Raw genomic sequence first — 13,267 nt, 5'->3', positions numbered from 1 at the left:
TTGAATTCAAGTGGCCTGTAATGGGATAGAAGGCCTTTGATGTCTAGCTTAACGGGAGCCTAATGTTTAATAAAAATAGCAATAGCTATCATTGAAAGCCAACAACATGCCAGGCATTCTTCTAAGTACTTAACTTAGATTTATCTGCTCATGTAAACCTCATAACAGTCCTGTGAGGCAGGCACCATTATCATCTCCATTTTACAGATGAAGTACTTGCCCAAAGTTACACAGCTAGAAAGTGGTAGTTTGGATTCAAACTCAGACAGTACGACTTCAGAACTACCACTGCCCCTCAGATACAACTAGAAAACTCGGGCCTTCAAACAGCTTTAACACCGATAACAGTGAAGTATTACACAATGGATTACATTATCCAGGAGCTTGAGTTCCATGTTGAATGGCAAACATTTACATTCAACTTTGACCTGACTTTGAGGTATTTGATTACCAAAATGGGATTTCTGTACTGCTGTAATTTTACCTGTGTAATCAAGTTATTTCTTCATTGCTTGGTTTATCTATCTTGCAAATTGATTACCCAACCCACACATTTTCATGTTTTCTTCAGGCTTTTAAAGTTTAACCTAAAATTTTGTTTTCTAGATGACCCAGACCCAGATGATGGATTTAACTACAAACAGATGATGGTTAGAGATGAGCGGAGGTTTAAAATGGCAGACAAGGATGGTGACCTCATTGCCACAAAGGAAGAATTCACAGCTTTCCTGCACCCTGAAGAATATGACTACATGAAAGATATAGTAGTACAGGTTAGCAAGAGAAAGGATTCTCAACAGAAATTTAGTTTCTCCTTTTGTTGCTTACGCTGTCTTTCCTCATTAGCAGTTCCTCTATATGTGGAGATTGACTTGCTGTACAGGTGCTGGCCAGGTTGAGTCCAATCTGTCACTCTTTTTCTGTGACTTTGATCAACTCATTTATCTTAGGTATGTTAGGCTTTCTGTTTAGTATGATAATACTTGCCATCATATATGTATTTTGCCATCTCATTGGTGGCTTCATTTTGTAAGCCTGAGAGAAAATCCTGTTTTTAAAAATATCTCATGACCAGTAATCAGATACTGAATAATAACAGTGATACTGAAGAATTCTCATAGAAGGCAGTTACCAATAAAACATGGACTTATAGCTATCGACATACTCACTGGTTGCTGGTCACATCTCCTGTTAGTATGACTTCAGCATGACTAGGACTACCAGATAATTGTGGGCTTGGTGAGTAGTTCATTATTAAGCAGTGCCAATGTTCCTCTAAGAAGACTCATAGTTATTTTTGATTGAGGCATAAACATTGAGATAATTTACCATTTTTCAACTAGAAAAACAGCTATTTCTTCTGGTTTAACCATACCTACACAAATGTATGTGTGTTTGTGTATTTTAATGAATGATGAATAATTGTCAAAACTAATTCATCCAGGTACTAACTTTCATTCTTCTGTCTAGGAAACAATGGAGGATATAGATAAGAATGCTGATGGTTTCATTGATCTAGAAGAGTATATTGGTAAGTTTGCTTCCAGCCTTTTTCTTAGAAGAGGCCGAGAAGCTTTGGAATATGTGTTTACCCATAGAAACAATTTACCTCATGGATCACCTGTTAGCACATCATTAAGCCAGACCAGTGTGAGGAATAGTGGGTTGTGATAAAGTATCTGTAGCAGCACTGTCCAGTCAAAATGTAAATGTGAGCCGTATATGTAATTTTAACTTTTGCATAGCCACGTCAAAAAAAAAGATGATATTAATTTCAATAAAGTATTTTATTTAACTTAATCTATGCTATACTATAATTTCAACATTATCATTACACATTATTAAATGTTTTTGTTTTTCAGATTAAGTCTTTAAAGGTATATTTTATACTTATAGCACATCTGTATTTGGACCAGCCATATTTCAGGTCTTCAATAGCCACATGTGGCCACTGGCTCCTATACTGGACAGCACTGATACAGTGCATCCTGGATCCCCTATGGAATTGAAAGTAAAGAATTGCAGGGAGCCTAGACTGGCATTAGGAAACCCAGGAGAAGATAGGGAATAGAATAAGAGACAGGTGGGTTTGAATAAGCAACCAGGGTTGCCGATTTCCTCTTAATGTCTGTTCATTTCATTGTGTTCTATTCCTGTTTTCTGTCTAGGTTCTCTGACTAGTTTTTTTTTTAAGTCTTCTTTCTGCTACTTTTCCTGTGGTTGTCTGTTTAAAAAATTGTGGGGGATGGGGTGGCCAGGAAATGCTACACCTCCAAGACTAATTTCTGTCAAGAAATTTCATGATTTCTCCATTGCCTTAAAAAAGGAGACACTTCTCTTACCAAGTAGTTGAGCAAATTGTTTTACAGTTACTATGATGGAAAGGAAAATAAGTTAAAGAGGTTATGAATGTCTTTGTTACAAATGTCATTCTCTTTTGAAAGATACTAGATAATTTTATATTTCACGTTCTTATATTTACTCATAGTAACTTCATTCTTGTAAACCACTGGTCTTGTTTTTCATAAGCCAGTTTATTTTCAGTCGTCTGATTTGTTTATTTTAAGCATGAAAGGGAGACTTAAACCCTACCTCCATCATCTGTCACTGAGGCTGCATTGAAAAAGTCACTCCTTTACTCAAATTTTGTTTAATTATACCCGCTCTTTATTTTCTAGAGTTATTTCAGTTGAATTACTCCTTGAAAATTTAACTTTTTTTTTCCTGACTCAGTGATGTACTTTGAGTTTTTATAGAAAGAGAGGTAAGCAATGAAACATAGGATTTTTTCCCCCCAAATGATATTGTGTGTTTATGTGTGTATGTGTAGTTCATCAGCACAGTGAAAGTAAATGCCTGGGTGTATTTACTGAGCCTATTTCAAAGTTGACTTTTCTACTTTTAAATATTTTATCTTTCATTCTTGGCTTTTGCCATTTTATCACCATTGCTAAAACAGAGGGACTCATTTGAACTCCTTTAAACACTACACCTGTGTATGTAGTGTTTACTTTCACAAATCAACTAATGCAAACACTTTTATACCCAGATGTTGTGCTTTGTAAAGCTAAAAGTCTCCCAATATCTTTCAGTTTCTAGGGGTGTGCTAATTTATGTCCTATTGAGGAGTGAGATCCAAAAGAGATAAATGGTCTTTGTCTCTTAAATTTAGCATTAATAAGGAGTCCCCAGACTTATACTGTTGATTTTTTTTTTATTTTTTAAGTTTATTATGGGGCATTGCAAATGTACACAAAATTAGGTAGAATTTTGTCCCTATGCCCAATTCCAACAGCCATCATCAGCACATGGCCAGTCCTTTTGAACATACCACTTCCTTACTGCCTTTATTATTTTGAAATAAATCCCATTAATCACCTTATTTCATCTGTAAACATTTGGTTATGTATCTCTTAAGATATATGTGTATCTCTGAAAACTTTAAAAAAATAATCTCAAAAAAATTAATAATTCCTTAACAGCACTATATAGAGTGAATCCTTTTAAAACAGAAAATTAAATAGTATTGTTCTTAACTATCTTCTCTACTCACCTAGCTTCAAAATACACTTACATTGGGTTGCATATTCTAGCTTCTGTTAAAAGCATGTCTTTTAAGCACACACGTATTCACTCACTCTCTAATTCACAACTTCCCAGTCTGTATACTGTCTCCTCGACCCTCAGAACAGCTAGGGCAGGGCACTGGCCCAGTGGTTCATACAAATATTACATTTTTCAAATGTGCCGTGTCCTGGGGGGGAAAAATGGCAAATTCTACTCTGAGGAACTCCTCCTTTAAGTTTAAGGCAAAAGGAATAGTTCTACTTTTAACCCTCAAATTCAGGAAAATGACAGTCCCAACTGTCAAATGACAAAAAGAATATAATTTAGTAACAGGCTTGATGTTACAAAGTAATAATCCATGTATTGGGGGAGTACAGTGCCTCAAGAGTAAGTACTCTTCCCAAGGGATTTTGGGCAAGAGCGAGTTTTATAGAGCATTAGAAGAGGCAACATAGAAAGAGCAGGTTTGGCTAGGAGGCAGGGGGTTCTTTCCAAGGTTAGCAGGTCCTGTTTTTTAGAGTCAAGCTGGAGGATTGTGATTGGTGTAAGATTACTTGGCACTGAGGCCTTTCTTACAAGTGTAGGCTGATTTAGGCTTAGATTTGTGGCCTGGGTGGGCCACTGAGGTGCCCTTCATTTTGTGGTTCCAGACATACAAATTAACTTTATCACAACTGAATATCTACCTTTGCTTAGAACTCCTACAAACTATTTAGATTTATATTAGATGTGTTTCCATATTTTACACAAAATGTACCTACACTTACTTAGGTGTAGTATAACTCAGGAATCTAAGCTTTTTCACTCACATAATCCCTAAAAGAATTTTGACCACAGTATTCCCTTACACATTTTAAAGGTGGAATCTGAACTATTTAGAAGTTTAAACAGTTGTATAAAATAATTTCTGTGTAAATGTTGACACTTTAAAGTACCTTAACTCTTACAAATCTCATAAAATTTAAATACTATAACAACTTCTTACCCACCATCATTCATCTACTTTAACCAACTTTAGAAAATAGGAAATTTTTGGACTGGATAATAAATAATACCAAAAAAGTCGATTTGTAAAACGATAATGGGATTAAGACTATGTAAGAAAATTCCCATAAGTTTTAGTTAGATTTTAAAATATACTTAAGTAAGTGGTTGGTAGACAGTTTTGGCTTATAACATACACTTCCGAAGTTTCCTTGAGAATTTAGAACACCACCTTTTTGAAACCAATGGAATGTAGGGAATAACTATCTTATAAAAGTCTTTATCATACTTGGTGCTAGTCATCTCCCTTTATTTCTGCATTTTTTTAAGAGATAAGCACTCTGCCCTCATATCACTCAAATCAGCTGGAAATATTCTTGTTGCAAGATCAATAATTAAGTTTCAGGAAAATACATTGCTTTCTAAGGTCTCCCTGACCTAAGATACCCTTGAAACTGCTGTTGGGTTCCAAACGGATGAGGAAGGAGGATTAGGCCAGATTAGCATGAGGCGGTCTTTGGGAAAAGGCAAACCCATCTTTTCTATGTATGTCTGTGCATACAGGTGACATGTACAGCCATGATGGAAATGCTGATGAGCCAGAATGGGTCAAGACAGAGAGAGAACAATTTGTTGAATTTCGAGATAAGAACCGTGATGGGAAGATGGACAAGGAAGAGACCAAAGATTGGATCCTCCCCTCAGACTACGATCATGCAGAGGCAGAAGCCAGGCACCTAATTTATGAGTCAGACCAGAACAAGGTAAGTCTGCCGAGGCTCCAACCTAGCTGTGATGGAGGTCTCTTTCTAGGGGATTTCCTACAAAATTCCTGTTAAGGTATGTAAAGCATTTATGGTCTTAATTAGTCTAAGTCTGCTATGGACCTAAAGTCGGCAGTTGAAAACTTACAAGGCAGCGCTAGCTATCTGATCTCATTTTAGAAATCCCTTTGCTCAGTGTACATAGCATTGGAGGAATTTAGGCTTCCGAAAAGGACCCCATTTTTATCTGTGTGTAGCCCATGCCCAGAATGCATCATCTGTTTGGATCCCCAGGGAATTTTCTTTGCTTTTTTTCCTCTTTGTTATTTCCTTTGTCCTTTCCCTGGTACAGGCCCATTTTGCCTACTCAAAGCTGGTTATTTCTTTCTTAAATCAAATATGCTTTTAAAATTAAGTCCTGTACAATAGGTTATAAATAAACTTTTCTCTGGAGCCTGCTAAAATTGTCCTTGATCAATTATCTGAGGCATTTAGTTCATTGAAAGAGTAGTGTTAACCCTAAGCCCTGTCACTTTTTTCAAAGATTTGAATGCTTTGCTCAGAATAGGCTGCAAATCTGTCTAAATGTGGTGATTTTTATCTTTTCTTTTTTTTATCGATTTCTTTTATCTAGGCCAGTCTTCAGTTTCAAAAGCAGTTTCTTATCACTGAGACTTTTTGAGGGTCAGTCTGTTTTGAGTGGCTCAGTCACTGCAGTAGCCAGGTGCTGTGTCCTGAGGTATCTGAGAAAAGGAAGCTCATATCATCTGTTGGGAATCTGGCCGAGAAAATTTTTGAAATGAGTGTCTGAGCCTTCATTTGGGTTGGTTGTGTCTGGAATCTGATTGGTAGGTAGGGCATGGTGGAAGTGAGGGCTATGCTTGATATTAGCAGATTTTGTTGTTCTTGTTAGGCAATGACTTGACTCACTGAAGTATTTTACCCAGTTCTTGACTATCGCTTCACCCATCTGTATCTAGGAGATGTCCCATATTTTGCTCGAAAGGGAGGTGTTTCCTCCTCAAGAAACAAACCCGTATCTCTAGCATTGAGTTATTATTTAGCATTGAGTTATATAGTATTGAGCTATATTATTTCCATCCTTCCGCTTTTAACTTTCTTGATAAGAAAAAGGTATTAATTGCTATTTTCTTCTGTGTGCGTGTGTTGAATTCACTTAATTAACTGAGAATTAGGATATTAAACCTTGACTAATCTCTGTTCTATAGCAGTGTTTCTAAATTTGGAATAGGAAATATATTTTGCCTCAATTCACTATTCTCTCTAATTTCAGGATGGCAAACTTACCAAGGAGGAGATTGTTGACAAGTATGATTTATTTGTGGGCAGCCAGGCCACAGATTTTGGTGAGGCCTTAGTACGACATGATGAGTTCTGAGCTGCGGAGGAACCCATGTTTCTTCAAAAGTAATTTATTTTTACAGCTTCTGGTTTCACATGAAATTTTTTGCGCTACTGAGACTGTTATTACAAACTTTTAAGACATGAGAAGGCGTAACGAAAACCATCCCGTCCCCATTCCTTCTCCTCTCTGAGGGACTAGAGGAAGACTGTGCTTCTGAGGAACAACTCTCATTAGTACACTTGTGTTTGTAGATTTACACTTTGTATTATGTATAACATGGTGTGTTTATTTTTGTATTTGTTCTCTAGTTGGTAGTATGATATGAAGGCTCAAGATCCTAAACTCGTAGGCAAAAATTAGCCCTTCACCTTCTCTGAACCCTTACCATATAATTTTTATAATTATGACTTAACCAATTTTTTTAAAGCCTGAGATCAATAAGAAATGTTCAGGAGAGAGAAAAAGGAAAAAATATACCCCACAATTTATATTTAGAGAGATAACACTTGATCTTGCCTGTTGAAAAGCATATTTCATCAGTGGTAGGAGCCATATATTCCATTCAGTTGCTACAGGTCCAGCAACTGATCCTGGCAAGGACAGATCCCTGTGCTGTAAGAAAGTTTGGCTCAGCTTCATTTCATTCATCCTTTTTTTCCCCCTTCCCTGTAGGACTGCTTGCTGATTTTGTCAAGCACAGCTATGGTAGGAAGAGTTAAGGCCAGTGTCTTGAAAATCAAGTAGTGTGATCTTTTTACAGAGCTATATATAGAAACAGCTGGAAAACTAAAAGAAAAATACAAGTGTTTTCAGGGCACACTTTTTCTGGACGTGCATCTGTTCAGGTGCTCAAGACTGTCTTGCCTATTGAATCACTGTAAGGGCCCCATGCAGCTCCCATTCCCCTAGGTTATCCAAGGAATTTTGTTTTTACCACAGTTAAAACGTACTCCTTTCTAATCATGTCATTGAAAGTGCCTTTAACAAGAGAAATATCAGTGAATGAGGATTCTCTTAAGAAACCCTAAGATAAAATAAAGAGAAGATCATTGCACCACTTTATGTGAAAGCTTAGAACCTCCCAGTGTAGTGGGGATTTTTTTTTTCTTTCTTTTTCAGACAGTGGTTAAATGCAGTATTAGTTGGGAGCTTGGTTGCAGTGTTCTTATTTTGTGGGCTAGTTTCCAAAAACCACATGCTGCTGAATTCACCAGGGATCCTCATACCTCAGAATGCTAACCACTGAACCGCCAGGCCTGTTTCTGTGTCAGCTGGAGAGCTTGAGCTCAGACTCAAAGATGAGAGGGCCTACAGAGAGTGCTCTTTAGTTTGAGGACCATTGCTCACCCTTTATCCTTTTGACCTGTCCCTCCCAGTCCCCCATCACCCCCTCTTCCCCCTGCCAAAATAAGAGTTTGTCTTGGATCAACAGATTGCCAGTCCTTATCAGAGAAGGACATTGCAGAAAGAGCTGAAGAAACCGTCCTCTGTTCCTTGCTCACTACCCATGTTTTACATAACACGAACTCTGTCTTTTTCGGTCCCTTTCTTATACAGATGGACCTCTTTTGAGAGAATTTATAGTATTCCAAGTTTTTAGCCCTCAGGTTACTAAGATAAATATATGTATATTTAACCTTTATTACTTCATGTATCTTTCTGGATAATATTCAGGTGGTGCTGGGTGATTATTATAATCTGAACCTAGGTGTATCCTTTGGTCTTCCATGATTGTGTTGAGGTGGGTTACTTGGCCAGGTATCATGTGACTTCACCCCAGCCTTTGCGTTGAGCTCTTGAGAGTGGATACACTCTTTTAAGTTTAACCCCAATTTAGGGGGAATGGAAATTCTCTGCCCTCCAGATTCCCCATTTTTATCATTAAGACCAGAGATAACTAAAATAATGTCATTAACCCTGGCTTAGAGCACATCACGACTGTGGCAGGAGAGCCTTGCAGCTCGCTAGGGGCGGAGAGCCCAGGCCTTATGTTAAAGTCATGCACTTAGAAAGCAAACCTTCATCTGCTAAGACAGCAGCTTCTGGATACTGGGTGCTCAGCCGCAAGCATTGTACTCTAATCTCTAATGATCCCCATGGAGTATTATTATTACTTTTTTTTGTTTGTTTAAATCAAGTTTGGGGCTGGTGGACAGTAGCTGCACACCCACATCGTGTGTCCTGTGAACGCTAGCTCTCTTGAATTTGGATATCAATTATTTTTTATAGAGTGTAAACCAAGTTTTATATTCTATAATGCAAACAGGTACCTGTTTCTAAATAAAACTGTTTACATTCGTTGTGCGGTATGTATGGCCTTTATTCTCTTAAGAATTGGAACTCTTGCTTAGAATTATGGGTGCTACAAAATGTCACAAAAAAAGAGCTCTCTTAGAAGGTTTACCATACCCCCGCCCCAACCCAGGAAAGTTGCAGCCTTCTCTCAGATTGGTTACTCTTTTCTTCCTTGAAATCTAAACATCCTCATCACAGCTATAACCCTTCCCTCTTCCCATAGGCCATATAACTGCTCATTTCATAATTATCCGATACTAAACACAAGCCACTCCTTAATGTACACGCAACATTTATCTTGATTTTTATGTCAAAAAGCCTCTTTTTCAGGGGGTGAAGAAGGAGAGTAAAAAGTATAACATAAAACAGGTTTTTGAACACTTCAGTGTTAATAAATGCTATTAAGATGTGCAATTTAATTTTGAGAACATGAAGGGAATTAAACTGTTAAGTAAATACACAGCTTAAGAAAGATATATATGTTTGCCTAATAGGGGGATGGGGGAGGAAACACCTGGAATGATTCATGCTGGCTCAGGGCCTTGTGGACATGGCTGCCCGTGCCAAAGCTATAGCAACTGTTGGGAGAGAGAGCATAAAGAAATTATTTTAAACTCATATTTAGGGCCTACTAAAGGTTTTATTTGTCTTTTTATCTCTCCTATTTCTAAGGTGTTTTCTTAAGTTTATTCTAATTCAGAATATATCATAATATCCCCAGCAGGAAAAAAAAATGTTACTGAAAGGAAAATACTTGTTATTCATACACCGACAACTCAGCCATACCCCTTTAGAGTACCTGGTATGTAAAGATGGGTTCTCCAAGTGCTGTGAATAGTGCCACTTAGAAGTGGAAACTGATGACTGTTGAAATGGGTTATGGGGTGTTCAGGTGGACCCAGCTGGAACAGTAGCTTTATAGGTAGGAAGGTAATAATAGGAAAATGGAAAGTTGACTCCCCAAATTGCCATCACTCCCCTTCCCACTTGTTTTCTGTGTTGTTAGCAGAGAAAGAAATTTCCTTAAATGTGAAATCCTAGTTGCTGCAGATAGGCCAGTATGGCATCTTAGTTGGGGCCAACTTGGCTGGAAGAGAGAGTAGAAACTTCCGTTCTCTGGGAGCTGGACATGTCAGACTCATCCGTCATGGGCTTCCCACACACCAGCTCCATGATGCAGGCCTGGAACTGGAGGGAGAAGATAGAATTGGAGATGGCCCCCTTAGCAGACCGGTACAAAGGAGATGACATCCGGAACTGTGGGGGGAAAAGATCTTTTGTATCTCCAAAGCCTCGAACAATGCCTTATACCCAGGATCTCAGGTGGTTTCGAGTTTTATCTTCCTAATCTTGAGAGAGTGCTAGATTCCAGTCTAGGGCTTCTCCTGGTCTACAATGATAATCCCTATACATTCTGGCTAACTTGGAGGCTGCACTGTTGGGAAACCTCACAAACATAGACTGCCTCATAGGAGCACTGTCAAAAGCAGCCTCAGAGCAGGCCTGCCCGCCCACCCACCCCCATTCCAGGAAGGTGCTGCTCCCAGCATGGAAAGGACCGTCAGTTCCGTTTCCATTCCAGGAGATTTCACATTCCTCTTGACTCCATCTCTGGGATTGAAGAAACAAAATAACTTATTAATTCTCAAAGCAGAATGTTGGCCCTACATGACAGGAACTCTCCTAGACACATCTGAGTTTGGGGTTATTTTTAGCTCAGAGTCAGGATTTGGGATAGGAGGCCACCTGGTAACTCCAGATGATAAGCTGTTTAGAGATTTATGCATGTGTTGTGGTTTCTGTGCTTCACATATGCTCCTGCAGGCTGGAAGTTGGATGGAAAAGGATTAAGAACTCTTGAATTGGAAGGATTAGATGTAGGGGAACTATCGATCTGTCAGTTTTTCAACAAAACAAAACCTTTTCATTTGTCATTCTGCCCTTTGAAGCAACTCGATTTTTATGGCTCAAGTTCTGTCTTCCCTGAGTTCTATTACCTGTCTCAATGACCACACCATCCTCCCTGTTGCTTACCAAGGGCTTCCTAGCCTACCAAGGATCTCTTTGGCTTCCCTTGTTCACCCCTAACCCTTTAAGTAGAGTCCAAAGTGCTCTAAGTTACAAAAATGTCACTGCTGAGAAGAATCAGGTCTTAAGGACTAGGGTCTCATAGGAATGTAAATAGCTTTACCTGCTTATTCATGAAGCAGTAGATGATGGGATTGTAGACACAAGCGCTTTTGGAGAAGAAGGCAGGAATGGTGACAAGCCTTAAGTCCAGCCCGTGGTTACGGTTGTTGACCATATACATGGCCAGGGCAGCATAGGGCACATAACAGAGACAAAAGGATCCCACCATCACCACCACCATGCGGCTCACCTCCCTCTCAGCCTTCTGGGTTGAAGCTGACTCCTGCTGCTGGGCTGCAACCTGGGCAGAGCACAGAGAAAACATCACATCCTCCTCCTGGCCCCCAACTCAAATCCCTGGATGCTTTTCTACTAAGGGGCATCTGCTCCAATTCCCTCTCTTCTGCCCCAGTTTCTGGTCTAGTCCCTCCGGCTCTCCTGCGAGGAAGGCAGGATAGAGGTGGCTCTCTGGCCTGTGACATTGGAAGGGACCATATGCATCTCTTGACAACCATATTTGAGCAGGAGTGACCACCTTATCATTCATTCCATTTCATCATTTCTGCCCCCACTTCCTTCATTGCTTTTAGATGATCTCCTCTACCTGGCTGTGGCATTTCCAGCTGTCTTATGTTCTAGGACACACACTCTTCCCTTTCACCTAGAGCCCCCTGACCTCTACCCCCGATCCTCACAAAAACTACTCACAGCTCTGAGGGCCCCCAGCAGCTGAGAATAGGAGAAGCAGATGAGGGACAGAGGCACAATGAAGCAGAAGATGAAGAGGAACCAGGTATAGTACTCGCTGCGATATTTGGTGCCCACGGTGTACCAGTCGGGGCCACAGGAGCACTGCAGGCCCTCGGGGATGAACCTGTAAGGGACGAAGCACTCGCCCACTGGACAAGCACCTGCTCACTGAGGGGCTCACCACAAGGATTAGTGGAGTGGGAGATGAGATTCCTGGACCGTGTTTGCCACTTAGAACCCAGAGGATGCCCAATGACTGTGGGCAGGGAGGGTTTTTTGTCCACCAGAAGGTATAGCAATTCCAAGTACAGAGTAAACGTTAGCACTTGTCTCCCATAGCCCTTTCCCTCATCTACTCCACCAGGTATTTAAAAAGTAGAGGTCAAAGCCTCAAAGGTCATACTCAGCTCCTTATACCCACACCAACCTAAGCTCCTAGCTAAGTCAGCATCACGGCCCTCTGCTCTCACCGGCTCCAGCCAAAGAAGGGTGGGATGGAGACTCCAATACCAATAGTCCAGGTGGCCAGGACCACCATCAGTGCGTGCTTGGAGCTGAAGCGGAAATTGCCGAAGGGCTTACAGATGACAACGTAGCGCTCGAAGGCCAGGAAGGCCAGTGACCAGCCTGTTACCAGACCTGTGATGAAACATGAGGGTAACAGGATACACAACCCAGCCAGCCTGGCGGGCAGAGTGGAATACAGGCAGGGCGGGGCAAGCACGGTGGGGACAGGACTGAACCGATGATGGTCAGAGTAGAGTTTAGATTCAGCTGAGAGTTTAGGTCAAACTTCTAGTCTGGACTACTTTGTACCCCAGTACCAAAAGAGCACCAAACTTCTTTTCCCCAGACCCCTTTTAGGGACCTGCTCTAACCCAACAGCCTGGTCCCTGGTTGTAATCCTAGCACAGTGTCCTTTGCCTCCCCCCGAGCCCCCTTCTGCAATACCTGCTGTAGAGCCCAGGAAGGCCTCCAAAGCACAGACGTGGCGACCAAAGACGAAGTATCCCTGACAGCTGGCGATGAAGACGGTGAAGACAGAGAAGATGCAGAAGAGGAAGCCTCCCAGGGACACATTGACCAGAATATAATTGAGCGGCTGCCGCAATTTTCTGTAGCGCAGTGTGGCCACAAGCACCGTGGCATTGAGTGGCGTCCCTACAAAGAAGACAAAGCCCATGAAGGCTGCCTGGAGGTGGAAGGCCCAGACAGGGGCGATATGGTGCTGAGGCCCATCCCACGGCCCCACCGAGGAGATGTTCTTGAACAGATAAAACTCCTCCTCCCCCGACATCTTGCTCATGGATGTCCCCCACCCCTTTTGATCTCTCTTATAGATTATCCTCCCCTCACTACTCCTCCCACTCCACCAAGAACCCCTCCTCCAAAGCCACTTTTGGGCTACCTG

General features: G+C 40.8%; 2 protein-coding genes across 4 annotated transcripts in view; one reads left to right on the top strand and one right to left on the bottom strand.

Annotated features, from left to right (window-relative positions):
- CALU (calumenin) overlaps positions 1-8,390 on the top strand; it is a 24,053-nt gene extending 15,663 nt beyond the window's left edge. For both annotated transcript variants that reach the window (XM_039860937.1, XM_039860936.1), the window contains exons 4-7: positions 607-773; positions 1,471-1,531; positions 5,116-5,315; positions 6,610-8,390. In XM_039860937.1, the coding sequence (XP_039716871.1) occupies positions 607-773; positions 1,471-1,531; positions 5,116-5,315; positions 6,610-6,714 (533 nt within the window). In that variant the 3' untranslated portion in view covers positions 6,715-8,390. The remainder of the gene's footprint in view (positions 1-606; positions 774-1,470; positions 1,532-5,115; positions 5,316-6,609) is intronic.
- Positions 7,784-13,267, bottom strand: OPN1SW (opsin 1, short wave sensitive). 2 transcript variants are annotated; one of them, XM_039860934.1, is made up of 5 exons: positions 12,808-13,267; positions 12,327-12,495; positions 11,815-11,980; positions 11,168-11,407; positions 7,784-10,164 (listed from the first exon to the last, which is right to left on the bottom strand). In XM_039860934.1, exons 1-5 carry the CDS (start codon positions 13,160-13,162, stop codon positions 10,045-10,047), a joined length of 1,050 nt encoding a protein of 349 aa, XP_039716868.1. In that variant the 5' UTR covers positions 13,163-13,267; the 3' UTR covers positions 7,784-10,044. The 2 variants fall into 2 exon arrangements, with proteins under 2 accessions (XP_039716868.1, XP_039716869.1); XM_039860935.1 differs by having other exon boundaries at positions 11,357-11,407; positions 12,808-13,216.

This window comes from Pteropus medius, unplaced genomic scaffold, assembly GCF_902729225.1.
Source record: "Pteropus medius unplaced genomic scaffold, Ma_sr-lr_union100, whole genome shotgun sequence".
Classification (NCBI taxonomy): Eukaryota; Metazoa; Chordata; class Mammalia; order Chiroptera; family Pteropodidae; genus Pteropus; species Pteropus medius.
This window is presented reverse-complemented; position numbering and strand designations above follow the sequence as displayed.